The 21,122-nt window shown below is 35.8% G+C and overlaps 1 protein-coding gene across 1 annotated transcript in view; it reads right to left on the reverse strand.

Moving 5' to 3' along the window:
- slc22a23 (solute carrier family 22 member 23) overlaps positions 1–21,122 on the reverse strand; it is a 44,546-nt gene that overhangs the window by 18,116 nt on the left and 5,308 nt on the right. Inside the window, exons 2-3 of the mRNA XM_042769470.1 lie at positions 9,721–9,824; positions 8,287–8,441 (exon numbers count right to left, since the gene is read on the reverse strand). Coding sequence (XP_042625404.1) covers positions 8,287–8,441; positions 9,721–9,824 — 259 coding nt within the window. The remainder of the gene's footprint in view (positions 1–8,286; positions 8,442–9,720; positions 9,825–21,122) is intronic.

Below are 21,122 nucleotides of genomic sequence, written 5' to 3' on the forward strand. Positions count from 1 at the left end.
AACAATGTTTGCAAACTTTGACAAGTACTGCTAATCAGCATCGCAACTGAAAACGAACCTCCTAAATGAACCGCTTTTCTCTTTTGGAAAACCTTTACTCCTATTATCCTTTAAAATGCTGCACATGAAGGCTTGCTGAGCCTGTTAACCCAGCTGATCCAAATCCCCCATGTTCCCCCAGCTCAGCAGCTCCTGAAAAACACTCCACACACACACACACACACACACACACACACTTGCATGTGTGGTTTACAGGGACTCTACATGGGTGTAATGGTTTTTATACTGTACAAACTGTATTTTCTATCTCCCTACACCTAAACCTGCCCCTCACAGACAACTACTGACAATTTTTTAATTTCATAAAACATTGTTTTGTATGTTTTTAAGTCTTTTGTTTCACAGGGACACAAGAAGTGTCCATAAACCATGTTTACGTTGTAGTACCCTGTCATTATACACATTTGTGTCCTCATAAATCATATATACCAGTACACACACACACACACACACACACACACACACACACACACACACACACACACAAACTAGCTAAAGGAGGACATACAAATGATTTCTATTGTTTAAAAAAAAGGCTAATGACTACAAATAATCCTAATCCAAACCATGATGATATATAAAGATTTATCTATTATTGAACTTGATGCAGTCTGTGGCTGAAAATCCTAATGATAGTCCACCAGAAGAGGGCGCCGTGAGGGATCAGGGCTGTAGGGTTGTTTGTCTTTTTTTTGACATTATGACCTTCCCCCATCACATGAGTCACTCATGACTTCCTGCTATTATGTCACATATTCAAATGCATTCCATGTCAGGACTGCTCCATTTGTGTGTCATGGAATGACATGAGGGTTACTAATTCTTTTTTTTTTCATCAATGTCAAACAGTAAAGAATAACACTGATAATGCTGTGGCCATGAGTCTGATTCCCAGGGAATGCATGATAAGTGAAGCCGTTGGCATCTCTAAGTAGATTTATAGCGTTTGAACAGTGTTTCTGTGTCTACAGAGAGAAAAGGGATTGAGTAACAGGAGAAAAACCCCAGTGAAGTGCAGGTGGTGTTAGATGTGGTGGTCTTGGTCAAAAGTCACAGATAAAAGCCTGTTGCTCTGAAGAAGTCTCTAAAGAACACAGTCTCAACCACTGAACTTTACTCCAGTCAGCGAACAAAACACTGACGGCACATCTCCTCTGATTACAAAAGAGCTAAAGATTTGAGAGCAAGAAAGCAAGAATGAAAGAAACAAAAACAGTAAGAATAAATTACATTACGGTCCCAAATGATGTCAGGTTTGCAAATGAATCATTCTTTTGAACCGCTTCTTTTTGGTGAAAAAGATGACCGATGAGAAGCAGATCTGCGCATGTGTGAACCGAACGCTTGAATGAAGGGGCCAAATTAAAGTTTTTATGGTTTCTAATGGTTTGTGTATAAAGGTGAGTTAATGAAGACTAGTTTGTTCACTTTATATGCTTTATACATGTAAAACATCAGTGTTTGTCATCATTATCGGGTGCTTTAATAATATAATTGCGCATACGTTACATCATTGCGTGATTACATAAACTGTTGATTCGCTTATTTGAACCAGTTCACTGAAACTAACTTTCTGAAAGAACCAGTTTGTGGAAGAGAATTAATTTTCCCGTTTGCCTGAGGCTTAGATTACAGGTAATAATGTTGTAAATATTGTTCAGTTGACCCTCATATTAATTTTGTGTTGCCTTGTATGCTTTTTTTGATTCTCAAAGTGACGGTAGCCATTGACTTGCATTTTATGAGTCACAAAGTCTTGTATTTTTTTTGTGTTGAATTGTATTGTTTTTTTTGATTAATTTGAAATCAAAATGCAATTAGAAAACATAAATGACTGCACTGGATTGGAAACATAATGTTTCAATTTTAGATTAGACCATTTATCATCATGTTGGTTTTCAAAAAGGACTCAAAAAGCAGGTTTATGCAGCTAGACAGGTAAGTTTGAGTTTATTTTGAGACAAATCTGGACTGTTGACAGAGTAACTTTACCAGTATTCCTTGCTGCAACAACAAACGCTGCATGGCTGACTCGCTCTAATACAGGTTCTGTTCTCAATCACAGATCACAAACTAATACAGAACCAATTCATTTGAAAGTGATATACTAAACTTGTTCTTAATTAAAGATGCATATTCTCAAAGAACACAATAATTTATGCACAGCACCAACTTATGAGTTATGCAAGGAACTGAATTACAGAAAAAAGGCCAATAATTTCCAATTTTATAATATGGAAGTTTATATTGGGTTTTAAGTTATGTTTGATGTATTTGTGATTTAATCTTATGGTTGTTTTATAGAAGAAAAAAAACTGGATGTCTTCAAAGGGCACAGACATGAATATCCGTCGTTATAATCCACCTATAATAGACCGTCGTTAACTATTCAGATTGCTACTGACCCTAGCCATAGACTTGTTATCTAGGGCATCTCAATATGAATATCAGGACACTGTAAGTACGTACTGAAAGTTCTGTCCACATGCACATGATTGAATCAGTGCTCTCATTAGCTAACGTTTCCAAGAATGAGAGAAATTTAACACTAGTGTGTGAAATACAGCAGGCACCACACATAATCAAGTCTGTGATCGATCCTGCTATCCTGGGATATCATGGATCATCATACATTCATAACACTTCACAATAGCATTAAGATCAGTAGTGAGCATTCAAATAGATATCTGTTTGAAGTCAGGAATTTCCCCTGCTTATCAAAACATTGTATTCATATTCGTTACAGTAGAGAACATTAGATCAGTGGATGGACAAATTATCTCAACATCTGTTACAAATGTGAAAGTATAAAAGTGCAGTGATTTACAGTGTTTATCTAATTATGTTGTTTTGTTTTTATTCGTACAGTAAGCTAACTGCAAATGTTTCAACGATGATTTTGTTAACAGCATGCATTTTGAAGCAGTTAATGATTTAAACAAGAGTTAAATTAATAATCAATTTAATAACATACATGTACATTAACACTTTACTCCTACGTAAACTGTAATTCTCGTATAAAGCTACAGAATTTGCACGGTCTTAAAGAGTTTGAAATATTTGTTGCAGAATCAGGAAATAAAATACACACATCATAACATCACTCAGAGAAATAACACTGCACACGGACTTAAACACATGCTTTAACTCCAAGATGATGCATGTTAAATGTTTTTTTTGTTTTGTTTTTTGTTTTTTTACAGTATAGTAACATAGGCTTGCATTGTAATATTTATTGCATATTCCAATTAGTTTCTGCTATTAATACCACATATATGTTCATACTTACGTACATAAAGAATATATGTATTTTGAGTTCAATCAGTTTGCTGTGTCAGCAGTGCGCAGCAAATATACCCACCTTGATGATTTCAATATATTGCTTATCCTTCCCTGAAGAGACCATGAACTACAGATAAATCTGGAGTATGATTTAATTTGCATATGCATATCCTAAAAACTAATCATGTGCAACTGAAACGCTTCAAATTGGGTGATTTTCGGTCAGGCTTTTGGCTGTCGGTCAATGATGCCTTCTGCTGGTAGGGAAGGAATATGACCGGGATATCCCAAAATTAAACTTCTTGATGGCAGGGAAGGCTACGGAGCCTTGTCTTCGTGACTCATTAAATATCCATGCACTGTACCATTATTTAATAACGAAGTGGAAATATAGAATGTTGTTTTCAAGGCTGTGTGTCTGTCCATGTGCCTTATCCTTTTTTCCTCACTTGCCTGTGTGTCTTGTTTTTGTACTCCTGTGTTGAGTTGATTCACGGCCACGTTGACATCAATTATTCCCAGCAGTCTTTGTTCTCTAGCAATCATTTCTTTCTTTTATACTCTCATGAATCATTCTCTAAGCTGGTCCAGCTGCAGCTTGTTCCAGTTGATCTAGCCTAGTCTTGTTTCTCTAGTCTGTTAGAATTACGGTCTGCATGTTCATTCTGGGCGTAGCTCTACTGTTGCCTGGTCAGTCTTGTATTGTTCCGGTTGGATTCTCTCTGTGGATGTTGATTAACGGTCTAGTCCCATCTAGTTTCTGTGCAGTGTTCATGTTCTGATTTGCTCTTATATCTCTGGATTTCTCAGCTGCCGGTGATGTGAGCTGTTCAGTTAGATCAATGTTTAATTTGTCAGCGTAACTGTTTGGGGGGGAAAGGGTTTAAAGGGATAGTTCACCCAAAAATTACATCATTTGCTCACCCTCAAATTGTTCCAAACCTGTATGAGTTTAATTCTTCTTTTGAACACATAAGAAGGTATTTTGAAAAATGCTGGAAACCAAACCATTAGCCTTTGAGTTCCAGCGCATTTTTTCCCCAAACTATAGAAGTCAATGACTACCGGCAACTGTTTGGCACACCCAGTCTACCCGAGGAACAAGAGTAGTTGTCTTTGAGTATCACAAGTTAATGTTCTTAGATACTACATTTTACATTTAGCCTCTCTAACAAAGGATTTTAATCCTCAGCTTGACTTTCGGTCCACAGATCTGGCCTTTTCTGTCTTATGCAGCAAGGTTTGATGAACACATGTTATTGTTTTTAGGTACTAAGATCTGGCCTTTTCTGTCTTATGCAGCAAGGTTTGATGAATTTTTTCCGCTTGATTTTAATAATATACTATTGTTTTAGTATAGCCTAAATGTGGATACCGTGCTATATGAAATCTATAACATCACGGCAAATCTAGGGGGATTTTATAGGGACAAGCTGAGCAACACTTCCCATTAATGATCAGGACATTTAAGGAGGTCGTCCTCCACCGATGCAACGGTTTGCTATGAATCTGTACACTTAATGCAAAGAGGGGTCAAAATTCTGAAGGACATTCTACATATTAGAATATTTCACGTTTGTTGAATTTAATCAAGACTGTACTTAAATTCGTACAATTATTTAAAGGGCTAGCTCACCCAAAAATGAATATTCTGTCATTAATTAACATTAAATAACTCAGGTTATTGGCATAAAAATGTACCATGTGCAAATATGGCAGCACACAAATCAAATACTGTCACTGAGATGAATGGAAAAGCACAGAGCCACAGTGTTCACACTGTTTAGAAAGAACCTACAAAGGGCTTACTACTAACATTTGACTCTGCACATTAACCAGTTCACTTTTAAACTTTAAAGTGTTGTTGAGAAAATATGTTTTTTGCTGTTTGCTTTTTGTCTACTCTCTTTCCATCTGTATCTACATCAGGCTCAGGGTGGGGTTGTCAGGGCTGTAGCTCTGTGAGATATTTGCATAGCAACAGCCCCCAGTGTAAGAACCAATGGTGATTCGTCTCTTCACCCACAAAGTTTGAATAACAAAGCACTAGAGGAAGCGGATTATCAGCTTTTATTTTTATTTATTTATTTTTTGTATGCATCATTTTTCCACATGAAGAGAAAAGTGAGTTTTCAGTGACACAAGGGTAATTAATAAATGACAAGACATAAAAAAAATAAAAAAAGATATTTAAAAGCAGCCTGAAAAATAGGGAATAGATGCAAACAATCACTGCATTTCAGTTTGTGTCAGCGCTTACTGAGATTTTACACCATACTGGCAAATTACTGTTGCACAAATAGTTTCAGTCCTAGAAATAAAAAAATACACTCCCAATTACAAAGAAGATTTTTTGACAACCGAGACTATCATGAAATTATTTACCCAAGATGTTTTACTATACTAAAAGAAGATATTTTGAAGAATGTTGGAAAGCAAACAGTTGAAACATTGGTTTCCATAGTATTTTTTTCCATACTATGCAAGTCAATGGCTACCGTCAATTGTTTGGTTACCAACATTCTTTAAAATATCTCTGTTTGTGTTCAACAGAAGAAAGAAACTTGAGGGTGAGTAAATGAAGACAATATACATTTTTGGGGGTGAACTATTCCTTCAAAAGTTTTATTAGAGGGAATAAAATAAAATGAGCATATCAAAATAACAACAGCTATTTAATGCCCAGAACTGGTCTATTTTTGGGTAGATGTGGTTGAGAAAATTACTATGACAAGGAAATGAAGGCCCTCCGTACCCATTGTACGGCAATTACAACGTGGAGTCAAAGCTTTTCAGCTGAGGCACTGGTGGCAAACCCTATTACTGGAACGGCCATTGCAATGGCACTGATCATCTAAAGAGGATTATCACTCATCATAAAATGTCTTCACTGTTAAGCATGTAGAAGGTCACTGTTAGTCTGTGAGTAATCCATCTGAATGACTCTAACAAACTGAGAGACCACAATTACCCTCCGAGACACTCTAAGAGCAAGACCTTTATGTGAGAGACACAAATCATACACATGTTGCCTATAAGGCTGGGTGATTTTCTCAACCCAGTGACTGTTGGGTAAGGAAGCGGAGCTGATTTGACCCAGTTTGGTTTGATGATCATTCATAATCATTTAATGATGATTAGTTGTTTTTAATCAGTTTGTTTTGATAATGGTGCATAGAAAGAAATCCTTGACTGCAATATATTCAACTACTATTCAATACAGAGTGTAAAAGTCATTCATTTTCTCCATCGGGAATTTGATTTTTAACAATAACTGATAAACCTTTAAAGGCAGACCTGTTGTTAGCTCTGAGGTTGTTAAGTGATGCATTTGCTTTATTTGCATTAAATCAATTTATTTTTAAAATAATCATGTTTACTACCGGAATTAGTAGTTTTAGTTTTTTTTGTTAGCTCCGCCCACTACGCAAATGACATAATTTACAGCCTCCCTATATACATATGCTATCGAAATAAAATATTTGTATAAATATGCACATTTTGCAAAAAGCGTAAAATATATTATTTCTATAGATACGATCAACTTTACATAATTTTATGAATAGTGGTTCAGAACAAAGACTTCTTTAAAAAAAAAATCCTATGGGAAAAATTAGTTCTGGAACCAACATCGCTGAAAAAGTGGGCGGGTACTAACTTTTGCCCACATTTTTGTCCATTTTTAGTTGTTCTTGCTTATCAATAAATTTACTTTTTTAATTATTACTGTTGATTGTTGTTACTATAGTCATTCTGTAGGTGATTTTAATTTCCAATCCATTTTTGGTTATTGTACAGTAATAGTTTTTTTTTTTTTTTTTTTTTTTCTTCGTGTTTGACCTGTTTTTAATGGCTGATAGCAAAATCTAGTGAGAAGAGTGGCCAGTAACAATATAATACTGGTATACTGTATTCAAATGAATTGAATGATAGCAAATGAGGCACAAATGTGCACACAATTACTGAAATCAAACAAACATCATGTATTTACTCAAAATTCACTGCCTAGTGAATAAAAACACTGAAATCAGGAAATATTTATTACCTATTGATGAGGCTGTTGGTAAATTTTTTGGAATTAATTCCAGGGGGAAATGAAACTTCTGAGAGCGAACGATCATCACCTGATGCCAATAATCTCAAATTTCCCTATAAATCCGCTGATAAACTGGTTTGGTCATTATACACCACCACCAAATAAGAGTCTAGCATACAGTGCATCTACTGTACTTTGAGCCTTTTAACATTATTAGGTATTAAAAGCAAAGATAAATAAAGAACTGTTATCAGTCATAGCACAGTTGGACTGGAGCGTGTTGAGAAAATCAGCAAGTCAAGATCTCAGAATCCAACACAGTCCAGAACACCACCAAAAAACAGCATCCTCAGCCTTTGCTCTACAGCAGCAATGACTTTCTGAGAAACACCTCTGAGAGCGTTCAGCATCATGTGACTTTCACAAAGCAAGCTCTGGATGAAGTGCTGCATTACTGCACTTCTCTTTCTCCATCCACAAACCCAGTGTTTTGTACACATAAACACCCTGATCCTTTTCAGTGCTTCCCAAAACAAGACTCACATTATGACGAGCACTGGTCAGGATATTTGTAACACTTGTGACCACGGTAAAAAGATAAGGAGACTCGAGCTAATTGCATCAAGCGGTGAACTGTAATGCAAAGATATGCAAAGACAGGTTATTAATCCTAATTGTTACTACAAATTTAGCATTCTGTCTGTTATTGTACATGGTGTAATATGTGCATTATTGTGTATATTTAATGTGGATGTGTATATATTTTTGATTTGTTGTGTAATTGTAAGTAAATGTATTATCTTGAAACAAATGTTGCAGTTCTGATGAATGAAGGATAATGCCTCAGTGAATGTAAAGGTGTGTTGTCTTCTGGACCGAAGCTGTTTAAACTCAGACATTATACTTACTCAGTGCATAGAGCGAGAGTGTGATTCCAGCCAAGCAGAAGCCCTCAAAGAAGCGCAGGGTGATGAACATTGGGACGTTGACGGAGAAGGCCACCATAATGCCGAAAATTAACATGAAGATGACGGACAGGATCAGGACCGGGTGCCTTCCAAACCTGAGTGTTAGAAAAGACAAAACAAGGCCAATTTACAAAACGGCTTATAGCAGTGTTCCTCAACCGGATTTTAATTTATATTATATGTGTCATATTAAATTGAGACATCAAGCGAGTCAACACAGTGGCATTGTTTATTGTACAAAAGCAATCAAACAAGTCCTTAAAGCGACAGGTCACTCAAAAAAACTAAACTTTTTTTTAAAGTCCACTAAAGGAGAAATTAGAAAACAAGTTCTGAACGATCCCTTTAAAATGCTACGACTGAAATGCATTATCATTATCATGAACTGCACAGGCCCAATAACGTTATAAACATGACATATGCTGAATAGGAAAACTGACTTGATGATTTCATGCTCTTGGCAGCAAATAACTCACGACACAAAACCCATTGTGCTCGGCAACAAACAATAGGACTCAGTAATAACTGAGTGGTTTATTTGTATTCATACGCTTAAGAGAACTTCTCACTAAAACGTTCTGTGACCGAGGTTAGTCATCTGCAGAAAACACACCCAGAACATTTCCATATAAGAGCATGGTGCAATGCAATTAATCATAAAATAATCATAAGATAATATCAGAAAAGTTTCCCTAATCTTAACCCTACATTGTATTTTAATGACTACCAAGATTTGATTCGACTGATTTTTTTATGCATTTAGTCCACTTTTTTTCCTGCACAGCTGCATGCCTTAAGTGCACTTCAGAGAGAGCACACACACACACACACACACACACACACACACAATATTATCTGTCACTTAATGAGTTTCATGTTATCTAATGAATATATAAGGCTAGAGGTCATGAATGCAGGAATGGCTGTATGTGTCGGAGTAATGCCCATGTCGAAAGCTAGAGGGCATGTTGATATTTACTTAAACATCCACTTCAGTCACATGACATCAACTATATTTATCAGAGGGATAAATAATGCTGATGAATATAAAAACACATGAACAGAGAAAGAAAAAAAATGCTGATCCATACCAAGTCCCTGAAAATTTTTTACAGATCTCAAGCTAACACAGACATTCACAGCAGGGTTGGATCCAGAAAATAATTAATAATGTGGCATGAGGACTGTGACAGGAGGCAACACCAAACCAAACATCCGTGCTGAGTTCTTACGCAGTTACGGACTGACTTACACATCTGTGTACATGAACATGAGAGGGACCACAAAGTAATCATCTCGTGCTTGAAAAATCATTAAAAATGAGTGGCGTGACTGGTTCTGATTCAGAAAAGTAAGACATTTTTAGACACTCACCGATCCGCCAAAACTCCCAACACCAAGTATCCAAAGATGGAGCCCACCAACAGGGAGAATTTGGCAATATGAACGATCCAGTCAGAGTCGCCCACTAGTTTCCACTGTTGGGACAGAAAGATGGGATAGAATATTAATATATTACATATTTCAACCTTTTCTGTCACCATATGAAAGACCAGAATTATTAAACATGAATTTGTTTTTCTAAACCAGGATTTCTCAACCCCAGGTTTGACATTTTATCCTGTCCTTACGGATGCAGCATCACACACAAAAAAGGGAAATTTCACAGGTGTATGTGTCATCTATTATGAACTCAACAGGAAGTGCTTGATAATGGGGGGTTTCCAAGATAAGGTGAGCATTTGGCTGGGCATGTGATTTCAACAAAGCGGTTCCGATTATTTTCATTTTCACAGAAAAATGTGAGATTTGTCCATACAGAATCTGCTACCATGATGCTGTAGGTGCACTCTCAGAAATAACGGTACAAAAGCTGTCACTGGGGCAGTACCTTTTCAAAAGATACCATTTAGGTAAGAAAATGTGCACTTTTAGTGCTAATATGTATCTTTTAATGTGCACCTTGGGGGTAAATAAGGTATAAAAGTGTACTTTTTAAAAGGGTACAGCCTTTGTACCTTTTTTCTGGAAGCTTTTGGTTCATTTGCTGTTGTGATGTTTATAGAACAGCTGAACCTTTAGATAAAATATTTTGTATCATATTTAATACATCAGGAGTTTGTGGCCTATATACTGAGAATATGGAGCTCACATTCGAGGAGGAAAAACAAACACCTTTGTGTCACTTTTATTCAGAGACCCAAATCTGGTGCAGATGTTACTTACATGATCAAAAAGATGAAAATCTGATAGCTTGTAATGTAAATTAATAAGCTTTTATAACAGTCTACTGTATATTGTATATCCTAATATTATGCCTTTGTAAGTTTTTTATAATAAATATTTTGATACTCCATTTGATCAAAGCTCTGTAGTTTCAAAACATATAATGCAATGCAATGATAACATAAATGAACAAAATACACATTCCTCAAAACCTGATGATCATAGTTGAGACTCATCTGAACACCTTATTTCTAAAAGAATTATGTATAATCAAGTAGTTTCTTTAGTCCAGTAAGCGTTCACATAAATGCTCATAAAGCAGTAAAAAAAAAAAAAAAAAGCATACTTTAATTTCACCATTTGCCCTTTTCTATCTGAAACCCGCTGGCTATCAAAACTCTTATCAAACCCTGTAAAACGTGCACTTTTTGCACTAAGCTGTACAAATGTGCTATTACAGCACAAAACTATTATGTAATCTATTATGCTGAACAAACACTTCCAGAGCAGGACAAACAAAGAAATAAAACAGACAAAAACAGAAGCGGAATGAACTTAAAGGAACAAAACACACGGCCAGTTGAATTGTGTTCTATTGTATTCTAATCAGGGTTTCTAAAGGAGCTCTAAGGTGTCCTGGGTTTCCCCTGACTGACTGAAACTGCCACAGGATCTGGTTTCCTCTATTGTGTGATGATTGAGCCACACCCTCCACATGCTTCAGTATCACTCACGCTCTCAGATCAAGGCCAGCTGCCAACCTTACCCACAGACATTAGTCACACAGAAATGTTTTTTCACCATTATTTAATCAGACAAGTCAATCGAGGTTTCTTTAACAACATTCAGACAAAAACCTAACCTGGCAAACACTCTGCTTACATAAGCATATTTCAGCTTATTAGCACTGATAAATATTTTGTATGGACTGAAAGAGAGAAAAAAATATTTATGGACTGCATTGAAATCGAATTTAAAAACTAAAATTTTAACATGCCAATTTCTAACAAGAAAACTAAACATTTAAGACAGCATTAATATGTATATATATATATATGTGTGTGTGTGTGTGTGTGTGTGTGTGTGTGTGTGTGTGTGTGTGGTGTGTGTGTGTGTGTGTGTGTGTGTGTGTGTGTGTGTGTGTGTGTGTGTGTGTGTGTGTGTGTAGAAATAGACTTTACTTACAACCTGACTTTACTAAAGTTCAACTTCCAATTTAAGATAAATAAATTCTATAAACAAAACTATACAGTAAATCATGCATCTCAGATTTTTAATTAATTCAACAGGCTGCAGCAGACATTTAACAACTTAAATTAGTACTTAATACTATTTGACTTAAATACTGGTTAAGTGAGTTTAAAATACTCAAGACATGTTTTATTCAATATATACAGATGTTTTGGTTTTTTGTCTAATACACCAATATACACAAATTAGAGAGGTCAACTAATCCTAGACGTTACTCATATGATAATAATGTGCAAAGAAAAAGCAATAACCAGATTTTAATCACAAAATCTGTATATTGACAGGGTGGCCCTGATAGAAACTACCAGAGTTAAGAAAGAAAGAATGCTTTAAATGATAAACAAGCCAGAAATACACAGAGACTTTTATTTTGAAAGACTTTTATTTTGAGATAATTTTAATAAATGTTAATTAGAATATTTAATTGTGTGTAATTTGTTATATGAAAACATGGCTGTCAAAATTTGTGTGTTTTGACTTTGAACATGCAGCACTCTTTTTAAATTTAATTATTGCTTTTTTTTTAAGGCTAAGTTTAATAATCACATTAGACCATAAAGCAAATCCTGTTTTTCCGTCCTCAAATGTAATACCCCTTAAAATAGTAATTAATACACATATTGTACTATTTAAGATATTAAAAGGGACAGTTCACCCAAAAATGAAAATTGTCATCATTTACTCATCCTCAAGTAATCAAACAGTTGACGGCAGCCATCGACTTCCATAGTAGAGAAATAACACCATGGAAGTCAATGGGTACCATCAGCTGTTTGGTTAAAAACATTCTTCACAATATCTTCTTTTTTGTGTTCAACAGAATAAAGAAACTCATAAAGTAAATGACGACAGAATTTTCATTTTTGGGTGAACTGTCCCTTTAAGGCTTATAACCTTCAAACTAGACTTTATTCATGCATATAATTCTTATGTGCACTTAGTGTTTATTAAGAAATAAGGAAACCACAAACTCTTTTTTTCAAGTGGAAAATCCCGATTATGGTTTTATAGTAGTAAATATACACATAACTGCAGTCACTATGATATTTTGGAATAAACTACCATCACGATAAATTAAAGGGAAGTAATTAGGGCTGTTTTACATTAGAAAATAAACATTACATTACAAAACAGGCTATACCTCTTCAAACTAATTTGTAATTGAGAACTGGTGCTAGAGAGAGACATCCATTTATAAAAGATTATTACAGTGACCTTAAACAAGGCCGAGTCTGAGAATGCGGAGGTGATTTCGCCTTGATATGATCTGACAAAATTATAATGCAAGTATATGAAGGTTTGAATGCTTGAACAGCCACGCTTTCTGAGTGTTTCTTACACACAGCTATGTGAAGGAGGAAAGGGAAGGCATGCAGAAGGGAATCAGTGCCGGTGAGAGAATTCAAGGCAGAGAGACAGAGATTGCCGCATAGTTTCTGCCTAGCAACAGACTAGCAGTGTGAGACACAGTATTTATTACTTTATAGTTCAAAGGAAAGAACTAAATGAACGCAGGGGAAGTGAGACACACTCTCATGTGTGTATGTGTGTAATGAAAGTGAGCGGCTTGCGATTATATAATGAGGGTGAGGTCACGATGCAGAGACCGAAACTGGACACTTTTATCCAAAGCGACTTACAACTGTAGAAATGGTCAATTCTACCGAGGGTCATTTCCCATGTTCTAATACCTTGCTAGCAGCTCACATCAATATTTAAAACCATTTCCTCTGCTCAAAACACAAATGTTTCTTCCTGTTTGTAATCCAAACTGGATTCTGATCACATGTGAGGCAGACATATACCATTTATGATGCTAAAGGTTACGCATACTAACCACTGTGATAATAAATAAACATAAATCTTATAAAAATATCCTAAACTACTTGAAGACCACACACAAATCACAAATTTTAGAGATTGACAGATCTTTTTTTTATAATGGTTTAATTGTTTATTTTGTTTGTCACTTACATTGTAACCCTATCACATTATTATGTTTTTTTTATATTTTACCTGTACATTTTTATAATTAACTTTTAATGCTGTGAAAATGATCAAATATGATTTCTTTTTTTTTCTCTTTCTTGTTTTGTTCTCTTTTTGTAAGTTTTAATCTTCATCCACTTTACATTCACACTGGAGCCCAATATAATATAGTCTAATATTATATACTGACCATACATACTGCATAACATTTCCATTTTATATAATGGCTGGAAAAACACTACATGATTTTTAAAATCGGAACATTTTTTAATACACTTACTGACTTTGTAAATAGTGACAAAGAAAAACATAGCATCATACACTAAACAACTGAGGATCATTCACACACACAAGACTTTCAAGTTGTTCCGATTACAACAAACTCATGCAGAAACCTGCACACTGTTGCTAGGAGACGCGTGACAAATGAAACAATGTGTTCTAAAATATGCTGAAATATCAAACATGTTTGATCTCCTCTGACTGGATGGAATCAGAGTCTGAAGCTAAAAATCAGAGTCTGTGAGCATCGTACACTACGTGATTTTCTATGGAATCTGTCAACTCAGATCTGTACACTGGCTCTGACTTCTCCAGACTGTAAACCAGGGGGAAAATCAGGGCAAAGTGTATTCCAGGCTTAAGAGATGAAACAGAAAAAATGTATAGTCACAGGTGTATCTATTGAGCTGCTGCTTACTCTCTATTGTCTATCACCCTGACCATACGAGTTGGTGTCTTTTTAATATATAGCCCTGTCTCAGAATAAAGGCTTTTTACTTTGCTTCTTATGTGAGTGCCTGGACGTGGATTTTTGTGTGATTTGCAACAAGATCCACCTATTATTAGGGATGTGATTATGTTGGACCTGATGTTGCCCTGGGAAGAGGCTAATAAGAGGAAGCACTTAACAGGAACTGGTCGAGACGTGCTGAAGGACGCACTGAGAGTTAACTGAGGACTGATGATAGAGACCTCGCACTGAAGAGCCCTAAAGACCCCGATTTACTCACAACAAAGTTCTTCCTTTTCGTTCTTTGTTTAGGAGGAAAATGAAGTTTGAAATACCTGAGCAGCAGTTCACTGTTAGCAAACATCCCAACACTGCCCACGCTGCTGGAAGCTCTGTTTGGATGAATGTTTACAGTAAATATGTGCTGCACGCTGCAGTACGTGTATTTGCATCGCTTTGACTGGTCTCTGTATATCCCACCTTCTCACGAGCCACGATTGGTCGATTATGTGTAATGCTATTGTTAAATTATTGGTTAAACTACTTTTTGATCATTACCGTCAGCGCATATGAAAACAGGAAAACGAAGCTAAGATATTTTAGGCAATGTAGAAATCTAACAAAGGAAGATGTACCCCTAGATATAGATATGTTTGCACCAGATCTGCACTTCGGCACTCCATCAAGTCACATTCATCTAAACAGTGCTTTATACAGCACAGATTGCTTCAAAGCAGCATAGTATATATATATATATATATATATATATATATATATATATATATATATATATATATATATATATATATATATATATAAAACCTGTTACACAAGAATCTTTTTTATAACTTGATTTATAACTTGAACAACATCAAAATGTAGTTTGATGACAAACTTTGATGTTGGCTTGACAAAGCTGGGTCTGAAAGTTTAAAATAACTTTGAAAAAGTTTGAAGATTTTACTCAGAGAAGGTCAGAGAAAAAGACAATAAAATGTTAATAACATATTTTAGCACATTGCTAACATGTTTTGGCAAGTTTCTAGCATGATTAACGTGTTGCTAACACGTTTTTAGCATGATTTAATAAGTTGCTTCAATACTACCATATTATAACACGTTGCTAACATGATGTAGCACATTGCTAACATCTTTTAATGTTGCAAGCATATTTTAACACTATGCGAGCATGTCTTAACACGTACAGCATGAATCAGCATGTTGTTAACAAATGGCTGACGTATTAGCATGTTGCTAGCATGTTTCAAACATGTACATGATGCTAGTGTGTTTTGACTTGACGCACTAAATGGATGTTCTAAACAGGCATATTAGGAAGAGAAGACAATATCTAATGTTATGACTACAAGTACAAACTTCTTTCTTTCTTTTACAACAAATACCACAGTTAAACTATGGTTACTATAGCAAAACCATGGTTAATTTGTGGTTACTAGGATTTAATAATAACCATGTTTTTTTGGTGATATTTGTAATCAAACCAATTTTCATGAGGGAGGGGATTTTTATATATATATATATATATATACACATGGATGATCATGGGAAATAACCTAACTTTTAAAAATGTCTTGTGAACATGGTTTTCTTGCATTCCTGGGTTATTGGTTTGGATGTAAACCAGTAAAATGGGATTTCAATAAACAGATTTGTGGCTGTTTTCTGTGCTGTAACTGCACACAGAAGCAAAGTTCTAACAACCACACGGTTACGCAATTCCCTGATAGCACACGTACATCACGGAGACGTCTATTTGACGTCTGCATTACATCTGCAATACATCTACAGTATAGGATGTTTCCTATCATATGTCAAATAGGCATTTAGAAAATGTCTTTAAAATGTTTATGATTTAAAATGAATGTAAAACTGATGTAAATCAGATGTTTGTACACAGCAGATGCTTCCCAGATGAAGCGATCTTTAACAGATATCTACAGACGTACATGTGCTATCAGGGTTCCTTCAGAAAACATCAAAAAATAACAACATAAAAAAAATCAAGTTTAATTTGCTGTATTGTTTAAACACAAAGATAAAGGGTTCATTCAGTCATTTGGACAGTGCACTGCATGTGGGATTGGGAATGTGTGCCCTTGTGCATAACTCTGTCTTCAAGAGAGCAAGAGAAAGAAAAAGCACTGAGAGAGAAAGGAAGCGAGAGAGAGGGTGAAGGGTGAATTGTATTTGGTGTTGATTGTAGTTTGATGGTAAAAAGGGCCCATTGTCTTTTGTTTGTAATGTGTTATTTCACCACCACAGTACAGAACAAAAACAGCCAGAATAGTCATAAAAAAAACCTTTTAAAATCAACATTGATGTTTTCTGCACATACACATGAGGAACAAAACTTTCTTGTCCACTTGTAATAACAATAATGTCTATTTTCAACTGTTAGACACACTGTCCGCAAACAACAGCATGAGAAATATAGTGATGCAGGTAGTATGACGTCAGAACATGTAAGACTAATTATGACTAATTCGCCTCTTGTTTCATTCGAGATTTTCATATGGGTTTTTGAATTGATGAGTTAAATAAAACCTATGGTAAGCATAACTTGAAGATACTTTCACGGTTTGTTCTGCAATCTAAACTGCACACATCCATACCGAAAACAAATTTTGAAGCAGTTATGTTTATTTTTGAAAATGTATGTTTCTAATAAGTAACTAGATGAGACAATTTGGGGTGTGAGTGTGTGCAGTTTACGTCATAGAACAAAATGCCAGAGTATCTTCAAAGTATGTTTACAACAGGTTTCATTTTATTCAAAACCCCACTGGAAAATTTTGAAGAAACCAGCGGCAAATTAGTCTTTACGTGTTCTGACGTCACACCTGCACCACTCTATACTGTCAGCAGGAATGAGTAAAATCCCAAATAGGCTGGGTTATAGGTTTGATGATTCTGTATTTAAAAAGACTCTTTAATCTATACATATTCTTTTAAGGTCATCTGAGTCCAGCTCATAAGTCTGAATGAAAATCTGTGAATAAGCACCTTGTGTTTCTGTCTAAAAGACCAAGTCACTCCAGCTGATAAAGGAACAGTGAGCTGACCTCAACAACTTCAGGCCGGACAGCTGGGTAAATACAGCGTGTGTGGGTGGACGCATACGCTGCATGTGTGCAGATGTGTCTGCAGAAAACTAAAGCTCACATTTCCATGTCCATCAGAGCTCAAACAAACAAAGAAGCCCACTCGATCGGCGTCACGTTACAATGGTGATCTAGCCTTGACAGCTGCTTTAGTAAACGCTCACTTTGCAATTAATATGTTGTTAAAATACATCAGAAAATCTATGATAAGGAACAATACACAAAGAAAAAATCCAGTTGATGCAATATGTAGGAAGTTCCGCAGAACCAGCAGCATTCTGAAGGATGCGACTCACCCGTCATCATCTTTTGTCTTTGCTGCCATCTGGGAAACGCTATAAACTGAACACTATAAAACACCGTCCCACTATCACCATTCCCTCGCTGTACATCAAATGTGCAATGACAATGTAAGAAACTGTAGTCTGCACAGACCCAGTTTCCACTCCACAATAGATGTTTAATCATGCTCACTTCCCAAAATGGCTTAATTATTATAGAGAAGAAGAAAGTCAACAGTTATGTTGTTTCTAGATCATTTGTCATGATCACAACTTGGGTGTGGGACACAGAGAACCGTATCAGTCAGTGAGGTGCCAGAACCTCATTAACATACAGAGCACATTGGTTACCACAGAAGAGCAACTTCATTTACATTAAGGGTAGAAAACTGTAAGTGTATAAAAGGTTTGAGGATGTTCAGAGTTCATTCTGACTCCGCTGAAACCATGTACTACTATGTCACTACTATGCTTTAATAAACCTCTGTAATAAAAATCTAGTTTTGATCAGGCACATCGATAGACAAGCTATTAATTAGTCTACATTTGACTAAACTGCTTGGTGTAATTGGTCAGATATTGTTTTAAGCCATCATAATCGGCAGCTTTGTGCATAAAAGCTTTTATTCCAGTTTATTACTGGCCACAGTTTGAAAAGGACAGATCTTTCAAAACGGCAGACATAATTACTTTGTGGAATTTTCTTATCACTTTTCACATGAATAAATTGTTTTGTGAAAAGAAGGAAGTTCTTGAAGGCTTGTTGAAGGGGGGGAAAGAAGATTGTTTTTTGTACAGGGGTGTCCAGCTCAAACCTGCCTGAAGGTTTCTAGCAGAGGTCCTGAAGACCTTGAACAGCTGGTCTGGGTGTGTTTAATTGAGAGGCATGGGGCAAAAACTCATCTGCCTCGCGTGTAACCTTACATAAACCTTCCAGAACAATCTATCTAAAATTGTAACACTTGTTTGATGAAAACACAGACCACCTTTAATTGTCTTATGAGTTGGGGTTAGTCTCTTATGTTTAAAATCTATTGCATTCTAGAAGTAATTTAATCAAACAGCTGCTAATCAGATCAGAATTTGGCAACACTAACAGTATCTTTGCTCCTATTATCCAAACAACTTCTTTAATTCCATATAATATACTTGATTACACAATCATTTATGGGTCTAAATGAGTTACGGATGGCTTGAATGTTACACACAGCTCATTATTATTTTCAGTAAATGGAAAAAAAGCTTCAGGTACAGTAGATCAGCAGTACCTACAGTATTTTTATCCTACACTGATAATTTTATTCTATTTCCACTCTTGCTATCGGATCGAAACCCTTCAGGTCTAAACCTGACCTTGTCATCAGAATGCAACATTAGAGCCAAATCTCCCAGTGATGATATCCTCCTATTCATTTTACCTCATCTTATTAAAATAAAAGCCTGTGGGGCCTCCAATGCAATTAGAACAGTCCTCAAAATCTGAAAGGGCTCTCCCGATGGAAAATGACTTCCAGAGGCTGTCGGAGAAGATCAGAGGAGAAGAACAAGGATTCTTTTCAGGGACTTTTCCGACTTCCTCGACTCAGTCAGAGAGCTTCTCTCTTTCACAGGGCAGAAGACTACAGATCTTATTCCTGAACACTGCATCGAGGAGTCAACCATTTCTTTATTCTGAGCTATTCCTTCGCAGATTCACTTGCTTGTTTTGGGTCATTATCATGCCTAACAGTTGCTGTCAGCTTCTTTTCACCCAGTGAAACTGTGAGCAAACATGTCAAAATCGTCCCAGATAGTCCCAGAAGCCCTGCTTCTTGTTAGGGACGTGCCAATATGACTGAGAGGTTGACTGAGAGTTTAATGATGTGCATTTAATTATGGTGCAAATGCACACTGAGTTTGCTGATAGCGTGTTGTACTTTAGTGTGTTAACAGTCAGCATTTCATTATTGACCCAATGAGACTTTGAGACATCTTGATCTTTGCATGATGGTACTATCAGTGCTGGGCAGATTTCTTACAAATTCTAGTCTGTTACTGATTCCAAATCACATGACTACTTTTGACCTAATTTGTTTATCACGTTGATTTAAATAAGATAATCTTGTACAACATTGATATAAAAAATACACTGAGAAAGACAATATATTCCATGCATTGTTATTAACACAAAGTGCATTAAACGTTATATTACATCAGAGTTTCCCAACCTGGGGTTCATGAAGGAACTCCGGGGGTTTGTGAGTTTAATTAAAAGCTAATAAAGAAATCATACAAATGTTAAATTAAAATATAACTTTTTACAATTACAACAATCAAAATCAAATACTTAATCATAAGTATAACTGTAGTCTGATTACGAGCATTTTAAAATGTAATAGAATCTAATTATAACTTAATTTTTGGAACCTGATAACATAATCCAGATTACATGGAACTCATTACTACCTAGCACTGGGTACTATGGACTTTGTGCTTATAACTAAACCAAACCAGTTTACTGAGGTGAATGATGCCAACTTTCGACCAGTTTGCAACTGATTCTAATGTTAAGCACTTGAACGTGTACCAGCATCTGAGACACAGCCATAAAAACCTATATGATCAGTGTATGACAACAAACAATAGCACACCTCAAAGCCAACCAAACCTAACTGAACAAATATTGATCGTTCCGGCATTCACAAGCGTCACGCCTTACGAGAGGAGCTCAAACAGGCACAAGGAAATAACCGGCGCGGTCAGCAGATACCGTCAGTAAAGTCAGCTTCCAAATACTTTTTTATTGCCAAACAACGTAGTTGTCTGGAATTTCTAAGTGAGGTCAAACACAACTAAGACACTAAGGCAAAAACACACATACTCATACATACATAAATTATTCCAACCATTATAAAGAACGAAATACAGATGCATAAGTGCCAGAAGAGTTTAAAACATGGACTATCCTATAATAGGTACTATTCAACAAGTGTGCAGACTTCGTTTTAACTGCTTAATTTAATTTATTAAAGTCGTCTGCCTGAGGGTAAAGGAATAAAAAAAATGTCTGGAACCACTAAGAATTGTTAAGCCTTTTTTCTGCAAACGTGAGACATAAATGTCATCAACACTCTTAAAAATAAAGGTCCTTCAGGATGCCACAGAAGAACCTTTTTGTCTAAATGGTTCCATAAA

Source organism: Cyprinus carpio, chromosome A2 (genome assembly GCF_018340385.1).
Source record: "Cyprinus carpio isolate SPL01 chromosome A2, ASM1834038v1, whole genome shotgun sequence".
In the NCBI taxonomy this organism is placed as follows: Eukaryota; Metazoa; Chordata; class Actinopteri; order Cypriniformes; family Cyprinidae; genus Cyprinus; species Cyprinus carpio.